The sequence below is a fragment of the Hylobates moloch genome, unplaced genomic scaffold (assembly GCF_009828535.3).
Source record: "Hylobates moloch isolate HMO894 unplaced genomic scaffold, HMol_V3 SCAFFOLD_22, whole genome shotgun sequence".
Taxonomy (NCBI): Eukaryota; Metazoa; Chordata; class Mammalia; order Primates; family Hylobatidae; genus Hylobates; species Hylobates moloch.
In genome coordinates this window covers 47530092-47547480 of record NW_026652297.1, presented here as the reverse complement: position 1 = coordinate 47547480, position 17389 = coordinate 47530092, and the positions used below count along the sequence as shown (strand labels likewise).

General features: G+C 39.0%; 1 protein-coding gene across 4 annotated transcripts in view; it reads right to left on the bottom strand.

The window, feature by feature from the left end:
* HOOK3 (hook microtubule tethering protein 3) overlaps positions 1-17389 on the bottom strand; it is a 137562-nt gene that overhangs the window by 111485 nt on the left and 8688 nt on the right. For all 4 annotated transcript variants that reach the window (XR_009211716.1, XM_058433737.1, XM_058433738.1 and 1 more), the window contains exon 2: positions 16981-17066. Coding sequence is in view for 3 of the 4 variants with exons in the window: in XM_058433737.1 (XP_058289720.1) it covers positions 16981-17066 (86 nt within the window). In the remaining variant the exon portion in view is untranslated. The remainder of the gene's footprint in view (positions 1-16980; positions 17067-17389) is intronic.

The following is a 17389-nucleotide window of genomic DNA, read 5'->3' as shown; positions in this document are numbered from 1 at the left end:
AAAATTTAAAAAAAAAAAAGAAAAAAAGTATGTTTCAACTTTTACTGTAACTCATACTGATAAATACACAATCAGTATTAAATTTTACTCAAATTAGCTTAAAATGAAAGCAACATGATATTCAGAATTTTTACCTATTATGAAAAAAGAAAAATGTATTTATTTAGGTAATAAGTGTATTTTTTTAAAGTTACAACTAAGTTACCTCTATAGAAATCTGTTATGATTATTTTTGAAGCCTGTATCATATCATTGGATAACATATTAACTTCATTATCTATTTACTTTTAAAAACAGCTTTATTGAGAAATAACTCACATGACACAATTTACCCATTTACAGTACACAATGCATTTTAGTATAGCCAGAGTGGTATAATTATCACCACAATCTAGTCTTAGAGCACTTCCATCTTTCCAAAAAGAAACCCTATCTCCATTAGCTATCACTCCTGTTTCCTCTTCTCTCCAGTCCCTGAAAACCAGTAATCTACTTTCTGTCTCTATGAATTTGTCTATCCTGGACATTTCATAGAAATAAAATCATACACTATGTGGTCTTTTGTGTCTGGCTTCTTTCAATTAGCATGTTTTTTAAGGTTTATCCATACTGCAGCATGTATCAGTACTTTATTCCTTTTTGTGGCTAAATAATATTCCATTTATAGATATATCACATTTTGTTTATTCATTTATTGGCTGACGTAACTTGGGCTATTTCCACTTTGGGGCCATTATGAATAATGATGCCTTGAACACTGCTGTACTAGTTTCTGTGTGGACATTTGTTTCATTTGGGTATATGCCTAGAGGTGAAACTGATGGGTCCCATGTTTAAAATGTGAGGCAAGGCCAAACTCTTCCAAAGCAGCTATATTTTGCATCCTCAGCAGCAATGTATGTTCTCTATAGCCTTGCCAACACTCGTTATTATCTGTCTTTTTAGTTATAGCCCTCCTAGTGGATGTGCAGTAATGTCTCACTGTGGTTTTGATCTGCATTTCCCTAATGGCTAATGATGCTGAGCATCTTTACATGTGCTTTTTGGCCATTGTATATCCTCTCTGGGAAAAAAGCCTATCCAAATTATTTGCACATTGAAAAACTGTGTTGTCTTTTTTATTGAATTGTAAGAGTTTTGGTATTTTGTTGTTTTAATATTCAGGATACCACCCTCTTAACAAACATATGATGTGTGAATATTTTCTCCCATTTTGTAGGCTGGTTTTTCCACTTTCTTTTTTTTTTTTTTTTTTTTTTGAGACAGAGTCTCACTCTGTTGCCCAGGCTGGAGTGCAGTGACACAATCTCAGCTCACTGCAACCAATTCTCCTGCCTCAGCCTCCCAAGTAGCTGGGCTTAAAGGCGTGCACCACCATGCCCAGCTAATTTTTGTATTTTTTAGTAGAGACAGGGTTTCACCATGTTGGCCAGGCTGGTCTTGAACTCCTGACCTCAAAGTGATCCACCCACCTCAGCCTCCCAAAGTGCTGGGATTAGAGGCTTGAGCCACTGTGCCCGGCCATGTTTTTCCACTTTCTTGATGGCATATTTTGCAAAGTTTTTAATTTTTTTTTTTGAGACAGGTTCCCACTCTGCTGCCCAGGCTGGAGTGAAGTGGCGTGATCACAGTTCACTATAACCTTGTACTTGTATTCCTGGGCTCAAGCCATCCTCCCACCTCAGCCTCCAGAGTAGCCAGTGCTAAGACACATCACGATGCCTGGATAAAATTTTTCTTTCTTTTTTTTTCTTTTGTAGAGATGGAGTCTCACTATGTTGCTCAGGCTGGTCTCAAACTCCTGGCCTCAAGTGATTCTCCTGCCTTGGCCTCCCAAAGTGCTGAGATTACAGGCATGAGCCACTATACCAAGTCAAAGGTTTTAAATTTTGATGAGGTTCAATTTATCTATCTTGAACTTTCTGTGTCATATCTAAGAAGCTCCTGCCTAATCCAGAGTCATGAAGATTTATTGCTATATATTTTTTTAAAAGTTTTATATAACTTAGCTCTTACATTTAGGTCTATAATCCATTTTTGCATGGTATAAGAAAAGGAGCTAAATTTATTGTTTAGCACGTGGATAATCATACTCATCTATTTTTGTTTTAAGCTACTTTAGTTGAGGTTCTTTCGTGTTATTAAGAGAAACCAATTTGAGCAAACTTCTGCAAAAAAGGCAACTTACTGTAAGATCACTGATGTTATGGTACTAAAGATAGCTGGGCCTCACCAAGTACTGGACAATACTCTTTGACTTCCATCTTTGTTTCTTTCTATCCATCTACACTATTTTCTCTCCATAGACCAGCCTTTTCCTATTCCTCCATAAACAACACTAAAAATGGTTGCAGGTATGTTCCAAGCCTGTATCACTTCAGTCCAAGAAATTTGTTTAAAGACCAGCTGTCATTTCGTCCCAATTCTAAATCCCCAGGAAAACCTCAATGATCCAGAGTCTCTTTTTCAATCCTGGTCCAATTATAGGTAGCCAAAAGGATGGGGGCTGCAAGGAGGACACACAGAACTTTAGGGACCATGCTGGTCAGGAGAGAACTGAGTTCTCAGGTTCTCTGACTTCTCAAAGAAACAGACACCCCCCAAAAGTGTTCTCTTTGCTTAAGACTTAGAAAAATAGATAATCAAAAGAAAAACAACTGAAGTGATTTCTACATTAAAGAGTTATAAAAATCAATTCAGAAGTCAAAAAATATTCAATATTATTTTTGATCCTTAACCTAAAAAGCTATCACTTAAAAAGCACAATCATTAGCAATCAAGTATTGCTTTCCAACTAAAAAAGACTCACACATGAATCTGGTGCCCTGCAGCTGATGACTATCCAAAGCCAAAGAAAGGCATGAACCCACCAGAACCTACCACCCAAGCGGCAAGTCAGGTTTACTCAGCTGAAAGATTTAGTGTTTCTCTCACCAGAAAGTCCCTTACTTAAAAAAAAAAAAAAAAAAAAGAAATCTTTAAAATGTCCAAGAAATTATATACTCCAAGATCTCCAAGGTTTCCCTAGTAAACTTTGAAGCCATATACGCAGGCATTTAACCGTAGCTTCCACTGCCATAAGCACTTTACAATAAAATATTTCATGTGCAATTTAGAGTAATATATCTTATGAATAAAAGCACTCAGAGAAGTTCAAATACAGCGTTTCACATCAGGCATCATGATACAGCCTGCTTATTCCTTAAAAGATTACCAAATCAAAACCTAAGGACCATGTCTGAGCTCAGAAGGGAAGACAACAAAATCAGCTGCTACTATCATGTACACCACGTATGACACCAGTGACATTTGTATTACATCAGCAACATACCAAGCATTGAACCAGGCACTGCACATTCACAAAAGCACTTCAGGGAAGGGAGGTATTATTATCCTTATGTTATAGTTAAGGAACATCAGACTCAGAAATTAAGTAATTTTCCCAAGCTCAATCAGACAGTTAACTGTCAGAGTTGATAGTACAATCATTTTTGTTAAAACAGATCAGGAGAGTTCAACACATAACCAGTTCTAGCGAAACACTAAGGTCCTGTGGCTAATTATCCCCTTCATGCTCTGTAAACTAGGTCACAAGTAGAAAAAGACCAGCGTCATCCATGACCTTCTTGTTCATGAAGGGCAGGCATTTCCACTTATTCATTGCTATCCTTCCCAATCCCCCCATGGCTGATACATAGCAGCTTGTCAGTAAATTTGCTTAAAGGGACAGCACTTAATAAGTTTCCAATCTACTACTTAGGCAAAATATACCAAGAATAGTAGTCTTTAGACTTCTCATATTCAATATTACTTTGCCTAGTAAACTTTGAAGCCATATACGCAGGCATTTAACTGTAGCTTCCACTGCCATAAGTACTTTACAATTTCAGTAATGTTTTCTAAAGACCCCTTAATTAATGGTCACAGGCTAGAATAAAACAATATAAAGGTAACTTTCTCAAAACTCATAAGAGATGACAGTTCTGCATAGATATGTAAATAACAAGTGGTAATCTTACTGGGGAAGCTCTTCATGAGTAAGAAGCTATTATTAGCTGCTCCCTATGTCCTAACTCCTGCTAAGAGAAAATACACAAAATCATTTCCTTAATTTGCCAGTAACACATTTACTTGTTTATAACTTTTGTACCAGTTATGGCTTAAGCTAAAGGAAAAGCCCACTAATTTTATTTCTTAGAATAATTCCAGAAGTATATTGTCTTACATCAAATGCCTTCACAGAAATAAAAAAAAACCTAAATTTTATTTCTACTGCTAGAATTATTTAAGCAATGTAATTTTCTTTTTTTTTTTTTGAGAGAGAGAATGTCTCGCTTCGTTGCCCAGGCTGGAGTGCAATGGTGCTATCTCAGCTCACTGCAACCTCCGCCTCCTGGGTTCAAGTGATCCTCCCACCTCAGCCTCCCTAGTAGCTGGGACTACAGGCATCCACCACCAGGCCGGGCTAATTTTTGTATTTTTAGTAGAGACAGGGTTTCACCATGTTGGCCAGGCTGGTCTCGAACTCCTGACCTCAAGTAATTTGCCTGCCTCAGCCCAATGTAATTTTCTTAATAAAAGCAAATTAAGATGGCATCCAAAACAAACGGATTTGGTTTCATTTCTTTTTTTTTTTTTTTGTTTTTTTTTTTTTTTTTTGTCTTTTTTTTTTTTTCTTTTTCGGGAGAACGAGGTCTCCCTATATTGCCCAGGCAGGTCTCAAACTCCTGGGCTCAAGCTATCCTCCCACCTCTTGCCTCCCTGAGAGCTGGGATTACAGGTGTGAGCCAGGGCGCCGGGCCTGGTTTCATTTCTTAACATGGCATCTTTACTAGCAAATTTTAGTTTTTTACAGATATATTGATTCTTAGGCATGACTATTTCCTAATAATCTTTTAATGACCTAAAATAATCTTGGTCCTCTGCCATTAAATGTGTGTTAGAGTTTACTATAATAAAATTTCATATCCATAATGACAAAAATTTGGCAATTTACACTAAGCCCCTAAGTCAAAATAAACAATACAGGTACATAATGGATAGATTCCAACAGACAACTTAGTGTACTATAAAAAATATCCATTTATGAGACATTCCAGCAGGGTCCACAGCTTGACCTTCATCCTATTTTCTTTTTCCCCTTCTCGACCTTTGAAAACAAAAACCAATGGCACTTGGAGGCACAGCTTGGCACTTCTGACCTTATTCTTTCAATCAGCATGTGGTTGTGTTTTAATAAAAAATATATTTGGTCTCTGTCCCTTATTTCCTGGCACTGATCTCCTAAACTCTTGGAATTTCCTGAGTGGAGTGTCTTTTGTAATTCATAAGGAGCTTCCTTTAAACCATACCAGAGTTTACACTAACGAGGGGATTCATTGTGGGCCCCTTTATTGCTTCAGGATGCGGGCTGGTCACAGAGGGACCAACCGACTTATTAGAGGTTGGAACATTCAGCCCCAAAGGGAAAGGGAGAGGTACTGGAGACTGAGCTCAATCACATGATCAATGACCTTAATCATGCCTATGTAACGAGATCCCAAATAAAAACCATTAACAACAGGGTTTGGCGAGCTCCCAGGTTGATGGCCACCTCAACGTGCTGGGTGAGAGGCATGCCCAGAGAGGGCAGGGAAGCTCTGCATTGCCCCTAGTTTTGTTTTTTGCCATATGCTTCTTTTCCACTGGCTGTATCCTTACCAAGCTGTATCCTTTATAATAAAACTGATTGTAATTATAGTGTTTTCTGGAGTGCTGTGAATCATTCTAACAAATTATCCAACTTAAGGGAGCACGGGGGCATGGGAACCCTTGAATCTGTGGTTGGCTGGGTAGAAGTACGGGTGCACTGAGGACTATTTCCAACTAGCTGTCTTTTGGCACTTGGACCTTAACTTTAATTTGTGGGGTCTGTACTGTCAACCCAAAAGGAAGACGATGAAGCATAAAATATGATTTAAAGAGTTTACCTGAGCCAAAGCAAAGACAGCTGCCGAAAAGACTTAGACCCAAGTAACCTTGGATATGAGCTCCATTTGGCCTTTGTTATGTGCAGGTTTGTATTTAAAGGTTTCAAAAAAGGGGGGTGGGGAGACAGAGAGTAGGTTGACACAAAGTTGTTAAAAATTCTCACTGATTTACAGAAATAGCATTGATTAGTGACTGGCTAGACACCTTTAAGCTACAGGTGTGGATTACACTGTCTGGTGCGGCTTTATTAGGTTAATGTACAGCTACTTGTGTCAACAGCAAGCACTTTCAACAGGTGAACACACAGTGCAAAGCGGGAGTAGGATGTGACTGCTGACGCATCTTAATGTCTCTCTGGGTCTTATAATTTAAAAGGACTCATTCCTCAGATAAAGTTCTTTTTTCAATAATAATTCTGGGTAGTTCCTGTCAGAATTGAAGGACTATGCCCTTACCTTGTGAGGTCTGAGCTAACTCAGGTAGTTAGCTTCAGAATCCAATGGAACTACAGGGCACCTAATTGGTGTCAGAGAAAATGTTGATGGAAAACAAGAGTGGTAAACCCTTCTTGAAAACAAAAAGCCAGGCCAGGCACGGTGGCTCATACTTGTAATCCCAGCACTTTGGGAGGCCGAGGCGGGCGGATCACGAAGTCAGGAGATCGAGACCATCCTGGCTAACACGGTGAAACCCCGTCTCTACTAAAAATACAAAAAACTAGCCGGGCGTGGTGGCGGGCACCTGTAGTCCCAGCTACTCGGAGAGGCTGAGGCAGGAGAATGGCGTGAACCTGGGAGGCGGAGCTTGCAGTGAGCCAAGATTGCGCCACTGCACTCCAGCCTGGGCGACAGAGCAAGACTCCGTCTCAAAAAAAGAAAGAAAGAAAGAAAAGAAAGAAAGAAAGAAAGAAAGAAAGAAAGAAAGAAAGAAAGAAAACAAAAAGCCAAAAAAAGATAAATAAGCTTTCTTTTAATTTTACGCTTAAATTGTGTAATTCCATATTCATTTATTCAACAAGTATTTTCTGGACACCTATAATAGAGCGGGATAAGAGGAGGTGGCAATATTACAAAGGGTGGGCAGGGCAGGCTCCACTGAAAAACTGACCAATGTCAGGGGGGTGCTGGAAGGTGGTGAGGAGAGTGGGAAGGGAACATCTGATGGAGAGGCAGAGGATCTGCCACGCCAAAGCATTTAGGCAGGAGATATTTGGTGGGCCTGGGATGAGCCAGGGAGCCACTGTGGGAAAGAACGCTGGGTGAACGAGGCCAGAGTGGTGACAAGTGGCCCACATCACTTAGGATCTCATGTACTACTGTAAGTACTTTGATTCTTAGCCTGAGTGAAATGGGACACTAATGCAGGGTTCTCAGGAGCAAATCTGCTTTACTAAAGAACCACTTCAGTATTCTGGAAGCCAAATTTTAAAAGTATTACAAGAAGATAAACATGGTAAGTGTTATCAAATGATGCTGACAGGTTAGGAGAAGAACTAAGAATGGACCATTAAAATTAGCAATATATGGCCAGGCATGGTGGCTCACGCCTGTAATCCCAGCACTTTGAGAAGCCGAGACAGGCGGACCTCCTGAGGTCAGGAGTTCGAGACCAGCCTGGCCAACATGGTAAAACTCCATGTCTACTAAAAATACAAAAATTAGCTGGGCATGGTGATGGGCACCTGTAATCCCAGCTAACCGGGAGGCTGAGGCAGGAGAATCGCTTGAACCTGGAAAGCGGAGGTTGCAGTGAGCCGAAATCATGCCATTGCTCTCCAGCCTGGGAAACAAGAGCAAGACTCTGTCTTTAAAAAAAAAAAAAAAAAAAAAAAAAGCAATATCTACATCACACTAGCCCTGACAAATGCAGGTTTTTTGGGTCTTGTTTTGTTTTGAGACAGAGTCCAGCTCTGTTGCCCAGCCTGGAGTGCAGTAACACAATCCGATTTCTAGACTCAGTGATCCTCCTGCCTCAGCCTCCCAGGCATGGGAGGTTAGGACTACAAGTATGTGCCACCATGCCCAGCTAATTATATTTTTGTAGAGACTGAGGAAAGTGAAAATCACCTGGTGACCATTGGACAGTCCCTGGAGACAAAAATTCCTTATCTGAGGAATTTAGAAGGGAGCAAAGTCCACCCGGTGACTAACAAACAGGCCACCAGGAGGCAAAACTCCTTATCTGGGGAAAATTAGAAGGAATTAAACTTCCCTAGTATCTAAAGTTGGCATCTGGCTCCTGGCCTCTTTCAACTTTTATAAGTAATTTCTATACATCTCTGGAATGCCACACTGAAACTCAAGTGATGGGGTTTCAGGTTCCCATGTTAGCCAGGCTGATCTTGAACTCCTGACCTCAAGTGATCCTCCCATCTCCACCTCCCAAAGTGCTGGGATTACAGGCATGAGCCACAGCGCCCAGTGCAGAAATATTTTTAAAGAGAAAAGAAATAACAGTTTGCTTCCATGCTTAAGGATACGATCCGGTAGAGGAGGGGCAAATGATGATGCAGGAAAGAGGGGAGAACTGGTAAAGTGATGATCTTGAGTAGATTTAACCAGAGTTGTGGTATTGTCAAACAAATACAAAGAAATACGAGAAGGGCCAAGGAACTAAAAATGTGTACAAGGAGTGAACATGATTGGCCATGGAATCTCAGCTGACTAAGAGGAAAGAGACAGAACAGCATGCAGGTGAAGGGCCATGAAGTCCCATCAGTGCTAGAGAACTGAAGAATTCTTGGCATCCTGGTACCAGAGCAAGTTACAGGGAATGACAGGAAGTAGTGATTAAATAGTGGTAAATAGAAAACTGAGATTGTGGAGGGATTACTTATTATTCATAATTATAAGGTATAGGGCATAATCATGGGAATGAGTAGGTGAATATGAAGTTGGGTGCAAGACAAGACTAATGGAGAAGAGCTCAAGAAACTGAGAGGCAACAATATGAAAAATCATCTAGGTGCATACTTAAATCACTAAGAGTTTAGACAAGAGTAGTATATCCATCCAAACTGTTGGGAAATGAGGGAGAATTACAGTAACAATGAAGGGCAGAGAATGTTGTCACAAGATTCAAAATTATAGGGCTTTAGGAAAAATGAAGGTGTGGCTAGAAGCAGTATGGAGGAGCACCACCATGAGTTTCCTGGTATATGAAGCCTGTGGGAGAAACAACAGCCACCACTTGAGAAGCCTGACAAAGCAGTGCTGTTAGGAGAGAACCAGATTTCTTTCAGATCAAGGTAAAGGGAACCAAAGGTGAATCAGGGCTAAGCATTTACTGTTTTTCTGGCGTATGTACTGTGTAGGTTCACCAAGAACTAACTACAAGTTTTACAGCATCAACAATGAATTTAAATTCTTTTTTTTTTAATGACTGGCAAAGGAAACATCACTAATCATTATTGAAATGAAAATTAAAACCACTAGACAGCCACTAGAATGGCTAAAATGAAAAGACTGACCTTAGCAAGTGTTGGTGGGACTGTGGAGCAACAGGAATCCTCATACACTGTTGATGTAAATGTAAATGTCACACTGGCTTTGGAAACAGTTTGGCAGTTTCTTGAATATTAAGCATAGACCTACCATATGATCCAGCCACTCCTCTCCTAGGTGGAACAGAATACACCCAAGGGAAATTAAAGCATATGTTCATACAAAGAATTGTACACTAATGCTCACAGCACCTTTATCTGTAATAGCCCCACTGGAAACAGCCCACATGTTCATCAACAGATGAATGGATATGTAAATCGTGGTCTATCCATACAATGGGAAATGCACAAACTAGTAATACAGATAACAACATGAATGAATCACAAAATTATACTACACGAAAGAAGAGTCATATTTCTTCCCTCAAAACATACTGAGTCCATTTATATAAAATTTAGAAAATGCAAATTAATCTATAATGACAGAAAGCAGAGCAGTGTTTGCTTGGGGATGGGAAACAGGGTAGCAGGAAAGAAGGGGTTACAAAGGGACATGAGGACACTTTTAGAAGTGATGGATTCATTCATTGCCTTGATTGTAGGGATAGCTTCACAGGCATATACACAGGTGAAAATTTATCAAATTGTATACTTTTTAAAATGTGCATTTATTATATGTCACTTTCATCTCAATAAAGCTGAAAAAAAAAAAAGTGGGAAGCTCTAAAAAGAAATGAGCCATCAAGTCACAAAAAGACATGGAGGAACCTAAAATGCATACTGTAAGTTAAAGAAGTCAATCTGAAAAGGTTACATGGTGTATGGTTCCAACTATATGACATTCCAGAAAACACAAAACTATGCAGACAGTAAGTAAAAAGATTAGGGTTTCCCAGGTTTGGAGAGAGGGATAAATAGGTGGAACACAGATACTTATGGCAGAGAAACTATTCTGTTATACTACAGTGGTAGATACATAAAACGCATTTGTCAAAACCCACAGGATGTACAACACCAAGAGTGAACACTAATGTTAACGATGGCCTTTGAGCAGTATTGATGTGCCAGTGTTGGTTTATCTACTGTAACAAATATACCACTGTGGTGGGGGAAGGCAGTGTGTGGTGGGCAAGGAGGATGTGGGAACTCACTGTATTTTCTTGCTGATATTTTAAAAACTTTAAAAAAATTGCAAAATGTACAACATAAAATTTACCATTTTAACCATTTTTAAGCGCACAGTTCAGTGGTATCAAATACATTCACATTGTTGCACAACCATCACCACCACCCATCTCCAGAACTTTTTCACCATCCCATACTGAAACTCTTTTTCACTCAATTTTGCTCTGAAGGTAAAACAGCTCTTAAAAAGTCTATCAATTTTTAAAAACCTAAGTAGGGGACATGAATCTACATAGACAAAAAGAATGAGAGAGATGTCAACAGCAATAAAATTTTGAAAGCTGTAAAGCAGATAAAACAAACAAAACAACTTAAAAGACCAAACAGATATAAAAACTTCTACTAACAAAAAGCATACTTAGATCCACTCACATTTCAAATTTCTCCTAAAACTACAAAATGATGTAGCTTCTCACTTGTCAGCTCAGACAAAATGAAAAGGACTGATGTTTCCAGTAAAATCCTCTTTTTGGCACCCACTCACCTGGCTTTCCTCCTACCCCTCTGGCCGCTCTGCCAGTTGCTCCTCTACCCAACAATTAAAGGCCAAATTTCAAGGCTCAGGGTACACATTTTTTCCTTCTTGCCCAATATTCTCCCCTAAAGTGATTTAATCCACACTTATAGCTTCAATTAAGAGATATTCAAATAGATATCTCCAGTTTGGACTCCTCTTCTGAACTCTAGACTGTCAACTTCACATTTCCTCTTGATTTTTCAATACCACTCGGATTTGACGTCCCCCAAACTACACTCATGACACATCCAGCTTCCTTCCACAGCAGATCTTCTCTCAGTGTTCCAATATCAGTGGTTTATATCCTCTTCAGTGTATTTGCTTAAGTCAAAAACCTAAAAGTCAACTCCCCTGCATACCAACCATCAAAATATGCTGATTTTATATACCATTTTGAGACCACCCACTTGTCTTCATCTTCTTCAGCACCTCCTAGTCAGGTACCATTATCTTCCTTCTGAATTACTACAAATTTCTTTCTAACTAACTATCCCTCATCACCCTGGCCTCTTCCAATTCATTTTATACCTGCAGCTAGAATATTTTTCAAAATGTAAATCCAATTTGTTAATCCCCCCACCCCCCGCCAAAGCCTTCAACTGCTTCTTATAGCCCTTAGATTATGTCTTTTTTTTTTTTTTTTGAGACGGAGTCTTGCTCTGTCGCCCAGGCTGGAGTGCAATGGCACAATCTCGGCTCACTGCAACTTCCACTTTGCCGGTTCAAGCAATTTTCCTGCCTCAGCCTCCCTAGTAGCTGGGATTACAGGAGCGTGCCACCATGCCTGGCTAATTTTTGTACTTCTGTAGAGATGGAGTTTCACCATGTTGGTCAGGCTGGTCTTGAACTCCTGACCTCAGGTGATCCACCCGCCTCGGCCTCCCAAAGTGCTGGGATTACAGGCGTGGGCCACCGCGCCCGGCCTCTTACAGCTCTTAGAATAAAGACAATGCTCTGCATGGTCTGGCTCCATCTACCTTTTCATCCTGATCTGTACCATGCCCACCCTTTGTGCAGTAACCACTCGCACCTTTCCTTTCCATAGCAGTGCTCACCATATTCCACCATCCTGCAGGGCCTTTGAGTAAGCTCTTCCCTCTGTGAAGAAATCTGTGACTTTGAGATTTAAATTACCTTTACTTTCTTGGGTAAAATGTTCATGACCTCCTAAACTGAGTTAAAAATATACCTTGTGTAAACTTTCATAACATTGTGTACTTCTCTGTACCACTTGTTACAACAGCAGTTTTGTTCTCATAGTTAATTAAAATGTTTTCCCCACTTATGAACCTCCTGAGGGTGGACACCATGTCTATGTGGCTGGTAGTTTATCAGCCATGCTGGACACAAAGTAGCCATTCAATAAATATCAAATTGACAAAGAAAGAATCAATGTTGGTGAAGTTGTATATATCATACAACTATTTAAAATAGATACTGTGTAACAATATGGATAAATCTCACAGACATTATGTTGAATTTAAGACAAACACAAGAGTACATACTGTATGATTCTACTTACAAGACATTCAAGAACAGGCAAAACTAATTAATGGCACTGAAGTCAGAATCATGGCTATCTTTGGCATAGTGGTATTGAGTAGCGAGGAGCTGGAAATGTTCTGTATCTCAATCTGAGTGGAGGTTACAGGAGATATGCAAAACATACATGCAAAATCATCACTCTTTGTAGAATGCTCTCCTGTGTGACATATCTCAACAAGAGGGAAAAAAAAGGAAGGCATTCTAAGGAAGAAAGAAAGATTGAAAACTAAGTATCGATAAGAAATATGCCCATAAGACTTTGGTAAATGAAAAGACCACTTTGCAGAACACAATGTATATTATGATCTTGTTTACTTCAATTCATGAAAAAATTTTTCAAAATTTACATTGACAAACTATATTTATGGGTACAAAACTGATGTTACGATATACGTATACAATGTGGACACATTAAATCAAGCTAATTAGTATCCATTGCCTCAAATTTTTATGTTTTATGGTGAGAACATTTGAAATCTGCTCCCTCAGAATTGCGAAATACACATTATTATTAACTATGGTCACCATGCTTTGCAATAAATCTCAAAAAAATATATTCCTCCTAACAGAAACTTCATGCCTTCTGACTATCATCTCCCCATTCCCCTCGGCCCTCTGCCTCTGGTAAACACCATTCTACTCTGCTTCTATGAGTTCAATTGTTTTAGAGTCCACATAAGTGAGATGGTATTTGTCTTTCTGTGCCTGGCTTATTTGACTTAGCACAATGTCCTTCAGGTTTGTCCATGTTGTTGAAAATGACAGAATTTCCTTCTTTGGGGGCATGGGCACGTTGTTTTATGCCTCTGATCTCAGCACTTTGACAGGCCAAGGCAGGAGGACTACTTGAGCCCAGGAGTTCAAGACCAGCCTGGGCCACACAGAGAGACCCCATCTCTACAAAAAAAAAAAAAAAAAAAAAAAAAAAAAAGGCTGGGTGTGTGCGTGCCTGTGCTCCCAGAAGCTACTAGGGAGAATACGGTGGGAGGATCGTCTGAGCCTGGGAGTTTGAGGCTGCAGTGAGCCCTGGTCAATCAACTGAACTCCAGCCTGAGTGACAGAGTGAGACGCTGTCTCGATCAATCAATTAATAAAGGCTGAACAGTATTTCATTGTGTACATATACACCACATCTTTCTTATCCATCCATTCGCTAATAGGCACTTATGTTGCTTCCATAAATTGGGTACCTTGAATAATGCTGCAAGAAATGTGGAAGTGCAGGTATCTCTTCAACATACCAGTTTCAAATCCTTTGGCTATATACACAAAAGTGGGATTGCTGGATCATATGGTAATTCTATTTTTAGCTTTTTGTACAGTTTTCCACAATGGCTGTACGAATTTACGTTCCCAAAAACAGTATACAAGTTCCCGCTGCTCCACATCCTCACCAACACTTATCTTTCATCATTTTGGTAATAGCCATTCTGATATGTGTGAGGTGACACCTCATTATGGTTTTAATTTATATTTCCCTGGTGATCAGTGATGAGCATTTTTTCATATGCCTGTTAACCATCCGTGTATCTCCTTTTGAAAATGTTTATTCAGGTCCTTCATGCTTTTTTAAATTCAGTTATCTGTTCTCTTGCTATTCAGGTGCTTAAGTTCCTTATACAGACTGGATAATAACCTCTTATTAGATGTATGGCTTGCAAATATTTTCTCCCAATCTGTAGTTTGTCTCTTCACTCTGTTGCTTGTTTCCCTTGTCATGCCAAAGTTTTTAGTTTGATGTAATCCCATTTGTCTGTTTTTGCTTTTGTTGCCTGTTTTCGGGTCAAATTCAAAAAACTATCCCCCAGACCAATATCAAGAAGCTCTCCTCCTACGTTTCCTTCCAGTAGTTTTTCAAATTCAGGAGGATGTTTAAGTCTTTAATCCATTCTGAATTGATTTTTGCATGTGGGGTGAGATAAGGGTCTAACTTTATTCTTCTGTATGTGGATATCCACTTTTCCCAACACTCTTTACTGAAGAGACTTGTCCTTTTCTCATTGTGTGTTTGTGGCACCTTTGTGGAAAATCAACTGACTATAGATGTATGGGTTCATTTCTGGAATTTCTATACTGTTCCACTGGTCAATGTGTCTATTTTTATGCCAGCACTGTGTTGTTTTAATTACCACAGCTTTGCAATAGAGTTTAAAATCGGGTAGTGAGATTTCTCCAGCTTTGTTCTTTTTGCTCATGATTGCTTTGGCTATTTGGGGTCTTTTGTCATTTCATATGAATTTTATGAAATGCATATGAATTTAGGTTTGTTTCTTATTTCTGTGAAAAAGGTTATTGGAATTTTTATAGGGAATGCATTGACTCTGCAAATCACTTTCGGTAGTATGGACATTTTAACAATAATTCTTCTAATCTATGAACACAGAGTATCTTTCCTTTATTGGAGACTTCAACTTCTTTCATCGATGTTTTACAGTTTTCAATGTACGGATCTTTCACCTTGTTGGTTAAACAAACGTATTCCGAAGTATTTTATTTTACTTGGTAGCTATTATAAATGGGATTGTTTTCTTGATTTCTTTTTCAGATAGTTCGTTGTTAGTACTTAGAAACACTACTGATTTTTGTAGGTTGATTTTGTATCCTGCAACTTTACTATATTCATTTACCAGGTCTAACAGTTTTTTTCCGGAGTCTTTATGGCTTTTTGTATGTAACGTCACATTGTCAGGAAACAGTGATAATTTCACACCTTCCTTTCCTATTTAGACACCTTTCACTTTTTTTTTTTTTTTTTTTTGCCTCATTGCTCTGGTAAAGACTGTTGAACAGAAGTGGCAGAGTCAACATCCTTGTCTGGTTCCTGAAATCTTGTTTTGATGAAACAATATATATATACTTTCTTTCTTCTGGTTTCTCTAAGTGATAAAGATCCTACTCAAACTAGCTTAGGCAAAAATAATCATGTATTGAACTATACCTGTAAAGTTCACTTAGCTAGGCCCACACTCTCAAATAATTTTTATTAAGAACTTCTAGAGTGAAACTCTCTAGACAATGGGAAAGCTAAAATTAGGGCACCACTCAGAGGGGACCATGAAAATGACAAGATTACTCTTCTCAGAGTGCTCAAACCAGGGTAGGCCAGGTTTCCAGTGAGCCTTCTTGAGCTTCATTAAAAAACCTGTGTGCCTATATATCTGGAAAAATGTACCATGCATTTTAAGTTATAGAAGAAAGTAAAAACAAGCTGTAGTGTTTAAACAGGAGTCCCCAGTTCTAAAGGCAAAGAGACAGATAATCTAAAATGTTGGCATCTGAGCTCTATGGCAACTCTATGTAGCTAATTGCAAAGAAAATCAATAATTCATTTAATAATGACACTGATTTTCAACAGAAATGCAGGGCAACCCAGCTAGTGACATGTAAATCTTTTTAAATCATCAGGCTGACAAGTGTTCAGGGCTTCAAAATATAAAAGTATCTGCAAATTACAACAAACCCAATGACTTCTTAAATTCACACATAATCCTTTATTTTTAAAAATTCCTTGGTCAAAAGTTGATAGTCATATAATATCAACTTCATAACTATTATGTTTTCAATGTACTTAGAAGAACTGGGTATGTTTTATATATCCCAAACAAATAGTCCTTCCTTTAGTCACTCAACAAACATAAGCACCAACAATGCATATTAAACTAGGAGGAACTGCTGATTTTGATCATTCTGACCTATAAAGAAGAGCAATCTCATATGGTTCAACATAAAACCAGGCATTCGCCTGTTGCTTGGATACAACAGTGAAAACAAATTCCCTGGCTCCATGTGGAGTTTACATTCTGTGTATATGTGTTTGGGGATGTTGGGGCAGTGAATGAACAACCAAATATATGGTATATCAGATGGTGTTACAAACTTGAAAGAAGAACACAAAAGCTTAAGGGGGATAGAAAGTATAAGGGAATTGTTGCTATTTTATATGGGTACTCAGGGCAGGTGCCACTGATGAGATGATATTTCAGCAAAATCCTAAAGAAAAATGGAGTAAGCGTCTTAGATACCCCTGTAACAGCAAAATCTGGCCACTAACAAGAAAATTTCTGCCAAGCATATGCCAAAAAATACAAGAACAAATAATTCTGCTAAAACCATTAGAGTACTAAAACAATCACAGCCTTTATTAAACTTGCAACCCAATCTATACCTAACAAGTACATTCCATCAAAACTAGTGCTGCTGCCGCCTACAACTCTTACTCTACACACGTTTCATGTGAGTACTTTGTTTTTTAATCCATGTTTTCAACCTAATAAATATCCATGTATAAGAATACACATAAAGATAAGCAATTCATTCTTACATCTTTTGAAGAACCTGGGCCATCACAACCCCATTCGTTAAATCTTCCACGGTCTGGCATGGTGCATCCACATTAAATGTCTGGATCTGAAGGGAAAAAAAAGGAGGAGAAAAGAGATTCTGTGGTTACCTATGTAGAAAATTTCTTAGGCTTTTTTTTTTTTTTTTTTTTTTTTTGAGATGGAGTCTAGCCCTGTCACCCAGGCTGGAGTGCAATGGCCTGATCTCGGCTCACTGCAACCTCCACCTCCCAGGTTCAAGTGATTCTCCTGCCTCAGCCTCCCAAGTAGCTGGGATTACAGGAATGCACCACCATGCCCTGCTAATTTTCTGTATCTTTAGTAGAGACGGGGTTTCACTATGTTGGCCAGGCTGGTCTTGTACTCCTGACCTCAGGTGATCTGCCCGCC